General features: G+C 42.3%; 1 protein-coding gene and 1 long non-coding RNA gene across 2 annotated transcripts; both read left to right on the top strand.

Moving 5' to 3' along the window:
• The first annotated feature begins 2,894 nt into the window (after positions 1-2,894).
• Positions 2,895-3,294, top strand: LOC140221449 (uncharacterized). The gene is made up of 2 exons (XR_011897230.1): positions 2,895-3,053; positions 3,137-3,294. It is a non-coding gene; the product is annotated as an uncharacterized lncRNA (long non-coding RNA).
• Positions 3,295-10,125: 6,831 nt separating this feature from the next.
• On the top strand, positions 10,126-10,756 carry LOC117840566 (uncharacterized). Its single transcript, XM_034721082.2, has one exon. The coding sequence runs from the start codon at positions 10,138-10,140 to the stop codon at positions 10,576-10,578; it is 441 nt and encodes a 146-aa protein (XP_034576973.1). The 5' UTR covers positions 10,126-10,137; the 3' UTR covers positions 10,579-10,756.
• The last annotated feature ends 9,365 nt before the right edge of the window (positions 10,757-20,121 follow it).

Genomic DNA, 20,121 nt, shown 5'->3' with positions numbered 1-20,121 from the left:
GTCAAGGCTAGAGTGGATCAAGCAAGGTTATGCAACAGACCAAAGCTAGACATGATGCCTCCTAGAGCCGGCAAGTCGTGGAGAAAGCCTTAGGCCGATTTTGTCCTGATGAGGGCCCAAAAGAGGGAGGTATTAGAATGGTTCCAAACGTTAATGTTCCCTGATGGGTATGCAGCGAATTTGAAGAGGGGAGTGAACCTAGCTACTTTGCGAATCAACGGGCTCAAAAGTCATGATTACCACGTATGGCTTGAGCGCCTACTCCCGGTGATGGTTCGAGGCTATGTACCTGATAATGTCTGGCAAGTGCTAGCGGAGTTGAGCAATTTCTTCCGTCAGCTGTGTGCTAAGGAATTATCTCGGACCGTGGTTGCAGAAATGGAAAGAATGGCGCCTGTGTTGCTCTGTAAGTTGGAGAAGATCTTTCCGCCTGGCTTCTTCAATCCGATGCAGCACATGATTTTGCACCTCCCGTATGAAGCACGAATGGGGGGGCCTGTGCAGGGTCGTTGGTGCTATTCAATTGAGAGATGTCAAAAGGTTCTTCGAACTAAATGTAAAAATAAATGCAAAATTGAAGCATCCATTGCAGAGGCATACATTCTGGAGGAGGTGTCAAACTTCACAACCAAATACTATGCTGACAACCTTCCTAGCGTGCACAATCCACCCGCTCGTTATAATGACTCAGAAGTTGAATCGAGCCTTAGCCTTTTTCGAGGACAACTTGGAAGTGCAAGTGGTGCGACACGGAAGAAATTGAAACATAAAGAGTGGCGCACTATCATGCTGTATGTATTGACCAACCTTATCGAGGTGGAGCCGTACATACTGTAAGTTGTCAACAAACTAGTTTGTTCTCAATTAATCACTATTCTGCGATCAACTCTCATGTTTCTCGTTGGTACAGGGAATTTCATCGTAAATTCTAGCGTAATTCAAGGGAACCTACCCCGCACGAAGCCGAGACCTTTCTTCAAAAGGGTGCGGGTAATGGAATGCCCGATTTTATTTCTTGGTTCAAATATAAGGTACAATCCAATTTCGCTCGTTCATGATTACCACGTTCCAAGTTTGCCGTACATGCGAATAATATAACGAACCACCCTTCTTCAACTTGCAGGCTCAAACCGATTCGTCTATAAATGTTGAGGTTAGACAGGTTGCCGATGGCTGTGCCTACAGGGTCAGATCTTTTACCGGTTATGACGTAAATGGTTATCGTTTTCACACAACAAGCCATGAGCAGAGTCGGCCCAATCGAAGAACGACAAATACCGGAGTATTCACGCTAGGCTCTGATGGTGTCGAGTACTACGGAAGAATTGAAGAAATATACGAACTAACTTTTCATGGTTGCAAAGTTATTAATCCAGTCATATTCAAATGCCATTGGTTTGATCCATCAGTCGTGAGACGGGCACCTAATCTTGGGTTAGTCGAAATTCGGCAATCATCCGTCTTGCAAGGAGACGATGTCTATATTGTGGCTCAACAGGCCACGCAAGTTTATTATTTGTCATACCCGTGCCAAACTGACGATCGTCTGAAGGGTTGGGATGTTGTGTACAAGGTATCGCCACACGGTAAACTACCTGTACCAAATAATGAAGATTATAACATTAACCCCAACACATATGACGGAGATTTTTTCCAAGAAGATGGGCTCGAAGGGATTTTTGAGATTGATTTAACCGACGCTTTCGCAATGGAAGTAGACAATGAAAGGGTTGTTGACGATGACGCTGGAGAGGAGGTTCATAATATGAAGGAGTTAGAATTACTTCAGCGGTTACAGTTAGGACAGGACATTGATGATGACGCTGAAACTTCGGAGCACGAGAATGATTTGTTTGACACGCGTGACAGTGACGATGAGACTTATGATCCAGCTAATCCCGATCATGACGATTATTTCTAAGACATGTATGGATCGTGGCAATTTATTTATTATTTGTCATACCATGTTATTTTTGAAATTATGTTTTATTTATATATGTGCTGATTGGTTTACTCTTGGCAAATGCAGGTGATTGAACAATGGTGGGCGGTACGAGGAAGATTGCTGCGCTTTACGAAAAATTAAAAGCTGCAGCTTCCGGGTCAGGTACACGGTCAGACGCATCGAGAGGTCGAGGAAGGCGTCGAGGGAGGGGTGGAGGCAGGGGTGACGCACCCGTGGAGGAAGCGGTGGGGGCACAGGTCTTGGCTAGAGGCAGGGGTCGGGGCAGGGGTCGAGGAAAGGGTAAAGGGGTGAGGGCCCCGTCGCCTGTGCCTTCGTCGTCGTCGTCGTCGGAGGAGGAGGAGGTACCCTCCGCGCACGCCTCTAGTGACGAGGCGGAGGTACAGGAGGAGCAGGAGCAGCAGAGGGAGGAGGGGGAGGAGGCAGGGGAGGAGGGAGGGGAGGAGCAGTCCAAGATTTGGTTGCGAGGTCCCTCGTCCCTCCCGAGGCGACCCATCCCTGATCATTTACGCCCCCTGATTCAACCCGCTGGGGCAAAGTAAGTTTCTTCACATATTCTCTGTACTTTTGATATGTTCAAACTCACATATTAATCACTTGTGCAGGAGTTGGACTAAGCTCAGTGGGGGTGCCCACAACCGCAAGGTCAACGGCATCGTCGGTCTTTTGTGTAGGCTACACTTCCCCGGTCTAGTGGTCTTCGCCGGACAGGAGGAGCCGGCCTACACGTGGGACCACTACGTCGCTGCCGCCGACGTCGGTGATCGTGACCACAGGCAGTTTGCGAATAAGGCGGAGCGGGTGAAGGCCGAGCTGTGGGTAAGTCTTCGCAGCACTACATTGCTTAATACATTCTTGATATAATAATTGTATGCTTGCCGTCTATACGCAGGACTTTTATAGATGTCAGGAGGGCTTCAAGGCTAGGGCGGCCTCCGTGATTGAACAAGCCGCTAAGAAGCTTGTTAAGGACATGCACTACGAGGCGCGCGTTCAGGCCATCATCGACTTTTATGCTGAATACAAAAGGATGAGGATCAAAAAAGAAGAGGCCAGGACAATGAACCTGACCAAGGAAGAATTCATGGCGGTACGTACATAAAGACTATATTTACTATTTGAGAGATTAATTACGCTTAATTCCGTTATTTATATGTCATACACTTCATATAGGTGCCTCCGTGGTGGTGCCGATCCTTTACCCGGTGCTGGGAAAAAATGGTGGACGTGTGGTTGCAGCCTGGGTGGTTGGAGAACCACAATGCCTGCCGGGAGCGGCGTCTGCAGATGCCATATGCATCACACCATCAAGGCAGTCTGAGCCTTGATGAGTACAAGGAAAAATGGGTACGTGAATTCATTTCTGTTTTCTCAGACATAATACTGCATATTTTGTAATCATTTTACATTTTTTCCACAGACTTCATCACATGATGGTCAGGAGTGCTCCCGGTTCAAGGCATGGGTTATGTCCAAAAAGGGCAAGGCCACGGCAGACATCGACTTCAACCCGGAGGACCCGCCCGAGGCGTACAGCCATCCCAGCATCCACAGCCGCGTCACCGAGTACACAGCCATGGCGAGGGAGGTTCACGGGCCAGAGTTCGATCCGAGCTCTCAGGATATCGATCCTGAAATAGTGATGAGGGTAGGAGGAGGGAAGAAGCATGGCAGGTATTGGATTGGAGATAGCGTGATCGACACTGCCAGTACTCCCACTCTCTCCCAGATCCGAGCAAGGAGCACGGACTCGAGCCCCGCGATACGGCCACGGCCTACCGCTGCACAGCTATAGATGCAGGCTCTGCAGGTTAGTTGTGTTTCTTTAATTTTTCATTCATTTTGTACTTACCTTTTGCTTGACAATAAGTGGTTGGGATGAAATATTGTAGGCCCAGGTGGAGGTAGAACGGAAGCGCCGAGAGGAACTAGAGGCGAGGATCGAGGCGGATCGGCAGCTTGAAAGGCAGAGGACGGAGCAGATGTTCCAATACATGCAGAGTGTGTTCCACAGTTTAGGTCAAACTCCACCACCTATGCCACCGAACCTCTTCCCGCCACCTCCACCACCTCCTGCAGCTACTCCTGTGAGTCAATCTCAACCTTACAATCAATCTAGACTTACTTCCACTAGAATTACTTGTTTAGACTATGAAATCTCTTTACCTACATTTGTGCAGAATCAATCGGCAGCGTCCAATGCAGAATCTTCCTGGGGGCACTGGACACCTGCACGTCCTCCTCATCCTCCTCAGTGACTTGTCATTTCTGTGTTTGTGATGCAAAACTTGTGAATTACTTATTTAGACGAGAACTTATGAATGCTATTTGTGTGCTTGTGAATCCTGTGGTGCAATTTATATGCTTGTGCTGCCATTAATATGCCTGTGTATCTGTGGTTGTTTTTTGAGAGGGGTCCTTTATACCTAACATTTCTATTTTGTAGCAGGAATTAGGACACTTTGCCGAGTGTTAGCACTCGGCAAAGAGGCCATTTCTGGTAGTAGTAGACGGGTTTGCCGAGTGTATTCTTCAAACACTCGGCAAAGGGGTCAAAAAATTTGGCGAAATTGCTTGTTTGCCGACTGCCATTGGGTAGGCACTCGGCAAACACAGGCCATTTGCCGAGTGTTTTCAAGAAAACACTCGGCAAAGGGGCATAAAAAATGGCGGACCGGGCATCTTTGCCGAGTGTTTTCTTAAATACACTCGGCAAAGATGGAAACTTCGCCGAGTGTATTTAGGGAAACACACGGCAAAGGGGGCATAAAAAATGGCGGGCCGGGCATCTTTGCCGAGTGTTTTCTTAAATACACTCGGCAAAAGATGGAAATTTCGCCGAGTGTAATTAAGAAAACACTCGGCAAAGATTTAGACTTCGCCGAGTGTCGGCCGTCAGACACTCGGCAAAGCTTCCGTCGCCGTGACAGCCCGTCAACGCCTTTGTACCGAGTGTCATATTTTGCCGAGTGTATTGGGGCACTCGGCAAAGGCTTTGCCGAGTGCCCGATGGTTGACACTCGGCAAACAACCTGTTTGCCGAGAAAAACTTTGCCGAGTAATGTTCGCCGAGTGTTACACTCGGCAAACACTTTGCCGAGTGTATTTGGCCCTTCGCCGAGTGCCTGGGGCACTCGGCAAACTTACTGTATCCGGTAGTGCTCGTGCGTCTGTCCCTGAATTTGTTCAAAAATCACGTGCCCTTCTTCGTTGACCTATTTCTTTTAACTAAGTAACGTACATAAATACTTATAATCCTTATCATGGTGTGTTGGGTAGTAAGGAGAGTAATATCTTAATAAGTAGCCTCATGTGAAAGGAGAATATAATCTGAGGTATGAATCAGACTCCTCAATCTTCCTTCGGCCCCGACTGGACCTCGTCAGAAACCGAAGTCTCATCATCTTTGACAAAATCTAGTTCGTTCACCGAGGAAAAGGACTCTCGGAAGCTTGGTTCCTACATTCTTCTCTCAAAGAAGGCATTCCTTTTCCTTTTAGATTTGCATTTGACAGTTGGCTGGGAAAACCAACTCCAGGGGAAAGGGGGGGGGGCATTAAGCTTAGAGAAGGAAAAAACATCGACAAAACAAAAGGGAGACCCACGTAAATACTAGAACAACACATCCAAAAAGGAGAATAAGAGAGGGAGAAGAAGGGTGATTGGAGGGAAAATATTGCAAGAGAGAAAGAAGTATTCGTTCTCAAGGTTGAGAAGTATCAAATTGTCATCATCCTTGGTGCCTTCAATACGCTGTTCCACCATTCCAAGGTGATGTGCTTCTATACCCGAATTTGTTGCCCCAAAACTTATTGTTGCCATATAAGATATGAAATCTTGATGTATGAGAGTCTCTAGTGCAGCTATCAAGAGAGAAATTTGTTGTAATCCCGTATATAGTGGAAGAAGATTTGGCTGATTTGGTCCTATAGATTTTACCTCAACTGAGGTTTTCACGTTAAAATTTGTGTCTCTTTTGTTAAGAATTTAGTACGTTGTCTTGATTATCCTCCATATATGTGTCTTCGGGTGATTTCTGCTACCACGTACTAACCCCTTGTGTTTATGTGATGATTATCCCAACGTTATATCCGCAGAAACACTCACCACCCTTGTAAAAATATACATGCACATTATATCCATATGAGCATTTATGAGAGAGATCGAGCCAGCAAATATTTAGACTAATGAAATCACCATAGTCCATAGGCGTCTCATCAAAACATGTCTCCTATCACACATCGTTAATTCATAGGATAACCCATGCTAAGTCTATGACTCAAAGTATAGGTTTTACTGTAAAGAACCTAAACAATTGAGTTACACATTATTTTAAATAATAAAATAATACCTCAACCCTTGTTCGGAGAGGTACCATAGCCATCATACTCCTTAGTCCTTCCGATCCCAAGTAAAAGTAGTTTTAGGTTTGTCCTACGTAGCTCAAATTTGCTTAGCTTTATTACCCAAAAAAATTGCTTAGCTTTGACCAACAATGGCTAAACGTATAAATAGTTTGACAACATAAGATTGATGCTACTACATTTATCATAAAAATAGTTTCATAATATATCTTTTGTTTCTATTTAAAACAACATGTTTTTTTATAGAAACCAATGGAAAAAGTTACACGTATAGTAGACCATGTCAGCATCCTAACTGATCAGAGGGAGTGTAATTTGTGATGCAAATAAGTAGAAGATAAATATGAAGAACCACGCTAATTTTAATAAAACACATTATTAAACACAAATCGTTCGATGTGTTTACGTTAACAAGCTATGTCATATGCTGTGGTCTCTATTCCCCTAGCACATTTGTTGAACATAGAGGGGCGATGGAGCTAGCCTGCAAGGTCAAACCACATTACTCTCAGTCCGAGGCTCTAACCGGTAGCGATGCTCCTGGTTTATGAGAAAACCGAGAGATGGAGAGTAATATATATAACGGTTTCACTTTCCGATTGTGAAGGGGGTTACGAATCGGGATTGAAACCCTGTTCTGTGATAGTGTACTGTTGTTTGCATCGCTCAGTTCTCACACGAGATATGACGTATCGCCGCCGATTTTTGGTTGAACCGGGGGAGAAAATAGCGTGCGTTCTGTAGTAGTGAACTCTCACGCACATGAGATAGGACGTACGCAGTTGCAAAATTCATCCAGGACCCAGATCAAATTCCTTGCTTATATGCAGGCATCAAAACTTTTCTGGCAAATGAGTTTCTTTCAGTAAAAACGTTTTTGACCATCGAACAACGCCATGCAACATGGCAGTGGATCTATCCAATTTAAACGACTGGTGGCATCAGCAGATGCTTGCCACACTGCGCAGCAGCTTTGTTGGGGTCCCGACCTGGCCTCCTCACGGTGCACAGAATCAATATTTAATATACTGTTGGTCCCTTCGAGTGTTGTCGTCTAGAGACGACATCCAAATCTGGCCATCAAAGACAGTGTACTAAGACAGTAAGATTGATGCAGTGATACTCCAGCAGCGTTGTGTAGTAACTCCTCTGCGTCTCAAAATATGAGATTTGGTCCCGCTTGATATGTCTTCAATATCAAACTTTATCCATCTACTTCTTTTACATCATCGTAATCATGCATATGCATGTTCATTGTGCTATCAATATGCATGTTTTAGGCAATGCACATGTACCGAACAACAAAAATGCACTAGGAACAACCTTTGCATTTTGGACTACAAAGAAATAGATGCAGCATGTATAGTCTATTACAAATCTAAAAATTTAAACTTGGATCAGGCATTTATATATCTCTCATTCCTTCAATATAATTTTGTGTCCATTTAATCCGTGCGTGTCAAGACGAGGACTCTTATGCCAAAGAATACATTCTGTTGCATCTCTCGAGGCATCTAACTTTTCTTCAAGCTTTGTTACAATGCGGTGGTACTCGCAGGTACTTTCCTTTCTTATCCTTCTTATCAAAACATAATTAAATAGATTTACACATAATTAAAGGGCATCATAGTAATTTCTCACTATTTTTGTATTTGGTCCCACCAAATTGGTACTTCTCTTTAGGCACTTCATGGTACTTCCTTTGTTTCCACCGTTCTATTTCGCCGGATGGACTACTCTCATTTTTTTCAAGAACTCTAAAATTTTTCTCTTCTTATTGAATATTTTTTCCTTGTGCAGAACATTTTTCCTTCTGCTACACCAAATAGTTGAAACTGCAACAAGCTGACGAACTAATAATCCCAAAAGATTGAGCTACCCCATCTGAAATACTTCCTCCGTTCCAAATTACTATTTATATTAGCTTATCTAGATACATAATTTTTTTCTATACACCTAGATATATATTATGTCTAGATACGTAGAAAATGCTATGAACCTAGAAAAGTCAAAACAAATAGTAATTTGGGACGGAGGGAGTAGAATAGAATACAAGTATTTTAGGACATCGGCATGGACGCACGGTCTACTGGATGATGACATTTTAACTAGCATTTTTTTTACAGAATATGAGAAATTTTATAATGATTGGAAAAAATAAAAGCCGTCCATCCAGAGAAATTGTGGGGTGGAAAGATAGGAAGTACCAAGAGGTACATAAAGAAAAGTACCAAGAAGTACCACATAGGTGGGTGTGGGATCAAGTACCAAAAATACCAACAATAATAAGACCAATACCGATTTAATTTATTTTTTAATTAAATTCCTGAGATCAACGGTCATAAAAAATTTAAAGAAAAAAGTACATGGAAGTACCAAGTGGTACTTAACAATTATTGTAACAAAGCTCAGAATATAAAAGTAATTATGTAATATGAAAGTATTTTTCATGATGAATCTAACCGCATCACTTTTTGTTTCCAATCTACATGATGTTTCATCTATTGATATGATGATCGAAAAACTATGATCAATATGAATTCTAAAAAACGACTTGTACACACTTTGAATCAGAGGGAGTAGTACAAAGACAGCAGCTGCAAGCAATTCTTAAAGCATCTAAATTTGGTGAGAGCGGACCACGACTCCTAACAGTCTGGTCGAATCAATGAAAGGGCCAACTTGATACTGGCACGCGAGGACCAGCCGTAATAATGACGACATGAGCGCGAGATGGCTAACACCCCTGATCCCCGGCTGGACAACACGTCCACGACGGCGACGGCGAGTGTGCTACATGCATGATGAAAGGCGACGATGGACTGCTCCCTCGCGGCCCAAATTCTCTATATCTGGTTGCAACGTCGTGTCAGAAGCGCTGGCATGGCAGGCCGGCCGTGCCATCTCTAAAAGTGTTTAGATTCTCTGATTTAATAAGTGCGCATATGACAACTAACATTATATAGTCATTATTAATAGTTCATTAAAATTCGCCTTATTAATACTCCTACACGACAAATAGAAACTCAACAACTGGAGAGACCAAGTAGGGTCAATAATAGTTCAGCATTTAGACCGTAACATTTACCAAAAACTAATCTTAAACCTTTTTTTAGCGTAGTATTAAGGTTGTTATTAATCAAAACACTAATCAACTTGATAAGTGTCGAATGGTTGATATATGTTGGCAATGATAGAAGGCAGGAAGGGCAACTCACTGTAGAAGCAATAACTAGCCTAGAAATGTGCCCGACCATGAAGAATGTTTGGTTTTATTCTGAAAGCGTTCTCCCATATCTCAATGCCCGGTCACAGCTCTGTCCCCCCATGGCCTTTCGCCTCTGAAAGCGTTCTCCCTTCTCAATGCCCGGGGATCCATCCAATGCTTGATACTCGAACATGAGCGGGGAGTTGTGAAGAAAATGGCGAATCTTCAAACCAGTGTGGTTTCCATCATATTTTATGAGGCCATCGCCTGACCTTTTCTCCAAAATTTTGCACGGAAATTGTCCCAGCCCTATGTCATTATTCTGAATCACCAATCTTCTTTTTCCTGATAAAATCTTAATGAAATCAGTGCACTGTGGTCGTAAAATGCAACTTGGCTTGATATGATTTCCCCCCCGATTATTACCACATATCCCCAAATAAAAGCACGTGCGCGCGGCAACACGTTCTGAGAGCTGTGTATTAATTAAATCCTCGCTTAATGACCGACCCAATAGTTTCTGTAGCAAATTAAGCTACCACACAGGGCCACAGGCGTCACAGAGACGTCCACCATCATTACTAGCAAGCTGAACCACTATAATGGAGAGGCCGGAGCAGGAGGACCTCGACCTTGAGCTCACCCTCCTCCAACCCGGCGCCTTGGCCGCCGCGCCGGAGGAGCCACCCGGCTTCTTCCTCTGCACCTACTGCGACCGCAAGTTCTACACCTCGCAAGCGCTCGGCGGCCACCAAAACGCCCACAAGCACGAGCGCACCCTCGCCAAGCGCCGCCGGGAGATCGCCGCCGCCATGCGCGCGCAAGGCCGGTCGTCCGTGGCGCCGGGCGCCCGGCGGGTCGACGACTCCCCCGGGAGCGCTGGAGTGATCGACCTGTCTGCAGGAGCGGAGCCTGGGAGGGCGAGGATGAGCATACAGAAAGCTGCTCCGTCGTCGGCCGGGCAGTCCGGCAGCCTGCTGCGCAACGTAAGCAGCTCGTCGGAGCGCGCCGCGGGCGAGCTGGACTTGTCCCTCAGGCTATGATCGGCGATGGAGCCCCTGTGATGGGCTTTAATTTTCTGAAACCTCTGTGTACCTATTATTCTTTGTGTGGTTTTACATGTTTTGATTTTGAGGAGATGTCTTGGTTTCTTTTCTCCGGCACCCCTCTACATCTTGTCCGTGCCTTTACAAATTAAACTCGGGCGGCTTTACCTGCTTTCTAAAATGTTTGAATATGTATACTCCTGATGAGAGCCCATATAATATCAATTCAGCAGTGCCCCTTCCTCATGCAGGTTTGCTAATTTGCCTCCTGGAATTTCATGTCACGATTTGGACAGTGGCGGATGCAGCCCGCAAGTTTTTTTTTTTTTTTTGGGTTGCTTCATTGTCTGAAACGGCTGTAGGGGGGCTTGAGGACCCCACCCACCCCAACGCTAGATCCTCCCATGGAATTGGGGATCAATTCTTCAAGCTATATATCCGCAATTGAGGAGATTTATCCGCAATTGAGGAGATTTGATGTATGCTACGTGCTTAGTTACTAATACTAGCTCTTCAGTGTTTTTCTAACCACTTATTTTTTCACATGTTTTGGTTGTAGTGTATAATTTGATATTCTTGAAGTGAATCAAAATTGTGAGTTACTCATTATATGCCTTTCCTCCACTTTAGTTCATTAACAAAATTGTACCGCTCTATGTCAGAGCTTTCTTCACAAGTTGATACTAGTTAATTACAATTTACTCCATAGTATAATAGCATCATCAGGCCCCCATAGTCCAGTAACTCCAGTCCTCATATATATCTCGTGCATTACTTAGACCTACTTATCTGAACATACATTTTAAGTCAGGATAAGGAAAATACTAGCATGTACAGTACTAGCTAGCTAGGAGAAAAGTTGATATTTATTTGATTCAGAATTTCTAGCTAGCTGACCAAATGAGGAAGATATTTGGCATTATAATTTGGATTCACAATGGACGGCAATTATTCCTCAGGTCAAATAAATCTAAAAATATTATAATGCGCAATATTTGAGTACCTTTTCTTTTGGCTGTTAGGTTGTTCCCCCTCCAGAGATTGTTGGGGTTTCCTCCATCTAAAAGTACGTAAAAAATGCTGAACATAATTTGCATGAGCAATAACTGGTTCGAGGCACCATATTGTGCCATTCTTAATGACAATCGTGATACAGATTGGTACCAACGATCATTTTGGTGACAAGAACAAGAAAATTTGTCAACACACAGTAGCTCTTATGTAGAGAAGTTTTAGTTTAAATTTAAGGTATTTATATATGGCAACCAGTAGGGCAAACATATAGTGCATCGCCCTAGTATCTCATAATTAATCCTTAGATAGTGTCAGACTGTTAGATAGTTTTGTTCTATTGCAACTATCTACATTTATACAGTTACTATTTGATGACTTTATTTAGTTTGTACGTAGAGAATCCTCTCGCACTGCCTGAATAATGAATTAATATCGTTTGCTAAATTCCCATTGGTTGGAAAATCATTATTAATTAATTGTCTTTAAAGAACAGATCAGCCGATCACCACCTAGTCCTTTCTTTGTTTAATGAACTGAAGCTTTTCTAAGATTAATCAGTTATGAATGTTTCTAGCTAGCAAGATCATTCAGTAATGAATGTTTCTAGCTAGCAAGAATAGTGCCTTGTTGGTAGTAAATCATGTTAGTGGAAAATACAAAATTATGCATCAAGATAGATTGGAGAAGTCTTGTACTGTTGGGTCCAGTCTTCCACCGTACTAAATTAAAGCCTTTGGGACCATTGTATCGTACACATCCAGGATCCTTTGGCCCTGCTTGGATGCGTTGACCAATGACCAATCCTTCCTTCCTTCATGGTGGATTGATCCTATTCTGTAGGTAGAAATAAGTCAGTATTACCAAGTCTTAAGTACAACTACTTCTCCCTCCACGAAAAAAAAGGACCTCTACATATTTCTTGTATTTGCTGCACGCATGTAGAGAACTAGAGAGTGATCGATCATATATAAGAACCTCTTCCTTCTATTCTCACACCAAAACATATGAAAAACCAAGGGATGGACTTCTTCAATTTTCTGGACTACTACTGTCCTAATCCAACTTTTTTTTTATAGAGATCTTGATTCTCTTGGCACAAACGAGTTTGGTGATTGATGACATGTTTGATCCATGACTTTGCTACAGGAGAAATATAGGCGAGTTAGAATAAAATTAGGAAAAATACTAGCACCTATATGCTTATAAGTCTAGGACTTGGACCCGAGTGGATAGGTTCCTTGGAACTATATAAATAATTTTTGTAATTTTGGAACTAGCAACTTGGAAACTCTGTGTGTCAGGGTCTCCTTCCTTTATTGATACTTCAGAGAGGCACAGTATAAATAAATTATGTTGTAATTAATTTATAAGATATATTGGTAATATCATGTACGCAAATTCACTCAAGTATGTTCAAGCTTGTAGGCTAAACTAGAACTTTTCTGTGTTCTCTCAGTTTTTGATGGTATACATATATAATAAAGATTATTGTACAGACCTGCTAGTACTGCACGTACCTAGCTGCTGGTGGTCACATTTTCTTATGCCGTGCCAATCCGGCTTTATGAAATTAAGACACAGGGACCAACATGTGCCAGGTTCATAATGGTTTTTGTTTGTTGGAATTGATTGAAGGGTCTGGTACGGTGAAAATTAGATAATACTAGTTGGCTGTGCTATCTGACTGGCATATACTCCCTCCGTCTCAAATTACTATTCGTTTTGGGTTTTCTAGGTGCATAACATTTACTACATATCTAGACATACCATATATCTGGATGAATAGCAAAAGCTATGTACTAAAAAACTAAACGAATAGTAATTTGAGAAGGATGGAGTATGTATTAATGTATATAGATATGTTTCCTTTTTTAACAAAAACTGGGATTTTAATTCAGTATAAACTGGGATTCCATATAATATGTAACCATCATACATATTATATATGGCATCAACTTCATTTGTTTTCCCAAGTTTATAAAAAGCAATGAATTGAAAGTGAAAAGCACAATCCCCTTTGAGTTTATTGCTTGCCGCTGCTAACAGGCCTCGCTCATAGATGAAGCTGGTTATCTAGGTTCGGTCACACAATAGCTCTCTTCTTAGGCCCCAAGCATGTGGTTATTCCTATTTCGTGTCCCTTTCTTCACTTTACTCTCGGCTTGGTTGTGACGGGATTCTTCGAAAAAAGATGCAGCCGGCGTTAGCGTCGTGGGAATTATTGGCCACAAAGGTTGTACCAATGGAACTAGTTGTCTCCTTCAGTCGGTATCAGCAGTTGTAGCGTGGATCCTTGTCCGAAAGCTACTGAAACGGCTGGCGCGCTGTTTTTTCTTCGGCAGCAGAGAATCGGCTGCTGTTTGGTAATTATAAACTGGACCGTACACACACTGATTTCGAGTAACAATAATCCATCCCTAATTTCTTCGGTCACGACTTGTGTGATCTTGCCCAATTAGTCCCATATTATTGCTAAGACGATCGAAACCCGTGGTGCTCATTTAGTCATTTCTTACAGCAGCTTTGGAACTGAACAGATGTGTCTACATTAAACCCGTGTTCAATGTAGAGCTGCAGCTTTGGGCTAGTAAATCTTCTTGCCCCACTGTTGAGGCGTCAAAAAATCTTTATGATTCTTATCCCACGGGATGTCTAAGGCATTCCATCGATCAATTTGGTGCTCCTATATATTTCGGTAAAGTCATCCAATCCAACATATATATGCTTCTGCACATGCAGGTGGGCCGGACTCTGCATGGCAGTCTCTCGCTGACGATCCTCCATCGAATTGGTGCAGAGAAAGCATGCATGCCTTCTGCAGCGTGCCATGCATGTTCTAGCGGTAGCAGGCTGCAGCTGCAGCTGCCGGGCAGCTACGAGATCTGCCTGTCATCCCGTCCGGCCCCTAGCTTAGGGCGACGAGCCACTAGCGCCTTGCCGTCGATCTGTAGTGCTTGCTGCTGGTACACGCGTTGATCATTCTCCGATGCCCCCTCGGGCAAGCGATCGACGGTGATCGAAATGTCAAAGCCGATCACAGCGGCGGCCTGCCCAAGCCCAAGACGACGTCAGGACGGTGATCGGAGGCCGGCTGGCTTTTAATTTGTGGCGCGCGTGTGGGCGAGATAGAGGGCCGGGCATGAATCGAGCGTGTGTTCGTCTCTGCTCATCACTGCTGTCACTTGTTACCAGCAGCTCGATCAAGTAACGTATACTCCCTCTGTCCATATTGTTCGTTGAGCCTCCAAAACTTATCCCACAAAGAGTGTTTATATAACTTTTGAACCATTCAACAAAAACCTTCATAATATCTTCTGGCTCATTTAACAAATCGATCATTTACTCCCACCATCGATGCCGAGCTCTAAATAATGAAGACTAATAGGTCCAACAATTACTGCAAGCGTGCATATATAACAATTATTCTACTTAGTAATCCATCCGATTAAGAAGAGTTATTAGGGGTACTTTGAACTTCTAGCATTGCTACTATCTTGTCTAAGATTTTCTACCAGATTGCCAGTCACCGCGACCACATATACCAATGCAATATGGTCTAGACTAGTTCGTTGGTTTCAACTACCGCATTTGCCAAGGGGAAACTCCAGAGACAGTGGCAAAGTTGCAGAGTCGCGAAGAAAATAGACACCTTTTTTTATCTTGTTATTTATTTTTGGAAATATTTGGAAGGAACGCAATAGAAAAATATTCCACTAGGAAAATAAAATAGTGGATGAAGTGGTTTTCCTTATCATCCTAGAAGAGATTAAACAATATCAGTTAGCAACCCAAGCGTTAGAACCAGCGGACCGCCGCTGCGCCGCACACAGGCCCTACTGCCCTACATGGTCAAGGGGGTAGTTTGTCTGGTTTAGTTAGCTGAAGGCTGTATCATTTCTGATTGTTTAGTTCCGGGCTGATTTTCAGACTCTGATAAGTTCAGGGAGTATAAATGGACTTGTCTCTTAGTATAAATAATCGCACCCTTAGACCATGCCCATTTCCCTTGCTCAATGGCCGGTTGACGACAATATATACTTGCCAGTTTTGCTGTAAACATGGGAATATTCCCCATCTGTTGTTTATTTGGGTGTCTAGTGTGGCGAAGAAAGTCTGGTCAGGCTTAGCGGAGATTATGGTGTTGCAGACCCTTGATACGTTTGAGTCCATGGCTAGATTTTGGGTATGATAAAAATAGCGCTGTAGTTAATATGTTTAGCGCTGCGGTCATGTGGGCCATTTGGAAGCTGATTAAGAACTGCAGGTGGCAGGGAGTTCATCGCAGCTCTGGCCGCTGGCCACGCATATTGGAATATAATTGTAAGGAATCGGTGCTCGTAGTTTAAGAGGGGAAAACCTTAACCTATAGCTTCCACTACTTTTGCATTAAACTTAAACTAGATCATGCTATCAAGATATGCAACTAAGGTTGATCTAGTGTGAAACCATCATCCGAAAACAAGTTTTGCAACCTAGAGCCAATCCTAGCAAGGTACTACACTAAGAAAGTAAAGGAACACAATTTACAAGTATGAAATGCGGAAACGTAAGAGGTGAGGACGAGGGACACGATGATTTATCCCGTGTTACCACGGTAGGCACTAAGCCGCCACTAGTCCACGTTGTTGAAGCAGTCACACAAGAGTATTGCTTTCCGATCACCAAGTCATCTTCCGGGACACCCCATGACTTGCCACAAAGGCTTGGCCACTAAGGCTCATGCAAGGTTCCCCGATCACCTTGATGCCGTCTCCACTAAGGAGCTTGTCCACGAAGGAAGGGGGTCTCCACGTCCCCCGCACACGGTCGTCGACGCCGCTTCACACCAAGCTGGAGGGTCGAAGACTTGCTGGCAAGCCACCAAGGCTCCAAGGCGCCGGCACACCTTGTACAACTGTGATGCACTCCTAGAATCGACCACAAGGTAGGCACACCTTGCACTCTCTCTTTCTCTAGGCCTATTCTAGCACTAATCACTCTTCTAAACTTATGCTAAGCCTTTGATAAATCACTTAAGCTCTTTTGGTGGTTTGAATGTGTTCTTGATGAGTGTTGATCTCCAATGGATTTCTGCACACTCCAGCACCTTCAAATAGGCAAGTGGAGAGGATATAAATAGCCCAAGGCAGCAAAGAGCCGTTGCTCCAACGGCTAGTTAAAATGTACCATCGGATGTTCCGATGGTATGTACTTTGGTAGCATCGGAACATCCGGTGCTACTAGCCGTTGGCCTCTCTGCGCCCAAAATCTTCACCGACTGATTCGTTGTGCACCGATTCATCCACTGCTTCTTCCGACGCCACCATCGGATCATCCGGTGCTGATGGTTCTTTGCCAACACGTCTCTGGAACTTGGCAAAGTAAATATGCTTCGTCTGACGGTCACCGACTCAATGCATCCGATCATCCGGTGCTTGGTTGACTTCCTTCTTTAGCGCAGCGATTCGTCCGATGAATCTAGAAATCAGGCCATCGGATCATACCTCTAGTGCAGTGTACCAAGACGTCTGCTGGTTGATCCGATGCGTTTTACAAGGGCCATCGGAATATCCGATGGGCATAATTTTCTTCTGCGGGCTTGTCACCGACTGATTCGGTGGCCTTATCCTTGCCTTCACCGAATGAGTTGGTGGGTACAGTAAAAGCTGTTTTCTTTGTTTCTTTAATTGTGGTTGCTTCCTTAGGACCTACAATACCTTCAAGATATGTTCTAAACACTTTATTAGTCCTAATGACTGTGTTGTCACATTAATCACCAAAATCGCAAACTAATGGACTATTTGGGGCCATGTTCGCTACAATAATGCTCAGGAACTGGGAGCTTCTATGTCCAGCGAGAGCCATCTGGAAAAATACAAAGGCCTGGGTGGCGGAGCTGGAATCACTGGCAAGGAGACCAGAGGGCCGGGTCAGCTGCTGGGAGATTTTGGCCCCTTCTGATGGCCGACCTGGAAGTGTAAATGGTGATCTTTTTACTGATGCGAAGCTGTGTGTGATGGCTCTGAGCTGCTATCGATGTTAAAGCGGCTGGGATGGTGATGATAATTGTTTCGGCTGGTTTGGGGTACATTTCCCTTGCTTTTGTTACAAAAAGTGAACCCTCACGTGGTACATCGATTTGATCCTCTGTATGAAACTTACTTTAACAAAATAAAGATTGCATGAAGGTATATAAACGTCAGGATTCCTAGTTGGATCAATTTTGTTCTTGAGAGTCAAGAACAGTAGAACTGTGGAATCTGCCAAATAAATCTACAAAATACAGATGTTTTATTGTGTACTTAATGAAATATATCAATCATGGTATTACCAACAAAAGTGCTAATATAAGTGCATTGCTAGAAATGTTTACCTAAATTTTTGACACGAAACACATCTCGCATGAAAAATAACAAAGCTCGTCAATGCCAATTTGATAAACATATATACTACCTCGTATATGTAGCTTTATATTCTAGTTGCCATTTATGTATGTGTATATTTGTGAACTACTTTAAGCATAAAAATCAACTCAGAGCTTAGGTCGAATCAGAATTGGGATCCTACGTTATTATGTGTGACTAGGATCAGGATTTTACTTTGATTCAGATTCAGAGTGGGACGACTCACATCAACATACATAGACATAGGCACAAATATGGTGACATATAATATGGATACAGTATGCAGCAACTTTATTTGAAATGTATTGATCATTTGGCTATCTCCACTCTTCTTCCAATGTGGACTATCGTTAATTTTGTCAAATAAATCAAGAAATATAAATGAATCCACGTGTTCAGAAATATTCATCCTTATTACAAAACAGAACCCGTGTTTATATCTTAATGTAGTTCAAAGAGTACTCAAACCAGCCAAGCATTATTTTGAGAAACTCATTTGGGCCTTTCAAACTTCTCTAAGTTTGACCAATTTTATTTAAAATGCACAAAAATGTACAACATCAAACTAGTTCCATTAGATACACCAAGTAATATATATTAGTTTTTGTATGTATTTGATATTATAGCCGTTAATATATTTTTCTATAAATTTGATCAAAGTTAGATAAGTTTGACTTAGGAGAAAAATAAAACAACTTATAAATTTGAATAGAGGGAGTATAAGCTAAATGTTTTCTCATTCAGTATTTTTGTTTGGCACTGTAGGTGAGGCCGTGAGGACGCATCGCCGCTGCATAGAGAACATGCATGCATGCCCCAAACAAAAAGGCATACAGCCATGCACGTGGGCCTACACTTGTTCAATTTCTTTAAAATCTCCTAGATTACTCCATTATTTCAAAATGGTATGGTGTTGTTTATTATTTGACTAGATGCAACCTCCCGGAGTAGACTTTCATAATAAAATTCTCTTATAAAGTAATGCATTGTTCACAACAACAAAAAAGTTAATATTATAAGAAAGTATTTTTAAAGCTTTTGACTTCTTATTATTGGTCGAAGATTTGAAAGCTTAAATATTGTAACTTGTGGGTTATAAAAGGAAATTGAGGGAGTACATACCTGTTAAAAAAGATACATGTTTGATCCACTAGACAAGTTAAGTATCAATGAGTTGGACTAGTTAGCACATTGGTGATCGACCTTGTGACTCAGATTCAATTCCCAGCAGAAGATACAATGGAGAAAATAGTTGGTGTTATTCTCTTTTGACCTAAATCTTAAAAAATTTAAACAATGGATTCAATTCGCAGCAGAAGATAGAATGGAAAAATAATTGGTGATATTCTCTTTTTGACCTAAATGTTAAAAAATATTAAAAAAATTTCAATGTATCTTACTAGTAAATTGGAGACACAAGATAAGTTAAAAGAAAATCCTAAAAATTCACATTAAAATAAAAAAAACTGACCATCAATCTGGTAGACTCTAATAATCATAGCTATTGGATCGATTATATTTTCTTTAAAAAAATTATCCATCCTTGTCATTATGAAAATTAACCTAAATTAACCCTAATCCTTATTTAAATTACCCACCTGTGCAATCATATAAAAAATAATTTAAAATAACCCTTAAGTTGCACCTAATTACCTAAATATGCTATTATTAAAAATTACTTAAAGTAACACCTAAATCTAACTTACTTAAGTATATGCCATTATAAAAAGTATCTCAAAGTAGATTCTAAATTTCCTAGCTATTTCTATCACGGTTAATATAGAAAATAATAGCTTAAAGTATATATGTACGACATGTGTCGTTGCGTAGACCATGTATATATTATGGAAGATGTGATGAGAATACATATTTTCATGTTAAACACACAATTCAAACTAAGGGATCCAATTCAAACTAAGGGATCAAGATTATAGGGCAAGTTTAAATTACAGGTCATATCGACTTACCAAGCAAAAGCTCCGCATATAGATCAGTTGGTCGAGCGAGTACTAGTCCATCGAGCGAACGAATTCTGACATGGAATATGCACAATCTGGATCAAATGGAGAAGCCTCCAGGGACTGCCCCCCACCAAGAAAAGATGCATTCGAAAAGGTATTTCAATTGAATATTCATGCTAAAT

Source organism: Setaria viridis, chromosome 9 (genome assembly GCF_005286985.2).
Source record: "Setaria viridis chromosome 9, Setaria_viridis_v4.0, whole genome shotgun sequence".
Classification (NCBI taxonomy): Eukaryota; Viridiplantae; Streptophyta; class Magnoliopsida; order Poales; family Poaceae; genus Setaria; species Setaria viridis.
The sequence above is the reverse complement of the archived record's forward strand: the minus strand, read 5'-3'. Positions and strand labels throughout refer to the sequence as shown.

Excerpts from the sequence above, each read along its gene's own strand:
- LOC117840566 (XM_034721082.2), top strand. The coding sequence starts at position 10,138 with ATGGAGAGGCCGGAGCAGGAGGACCTCGACCTTGAGCTCACCCTCCTC.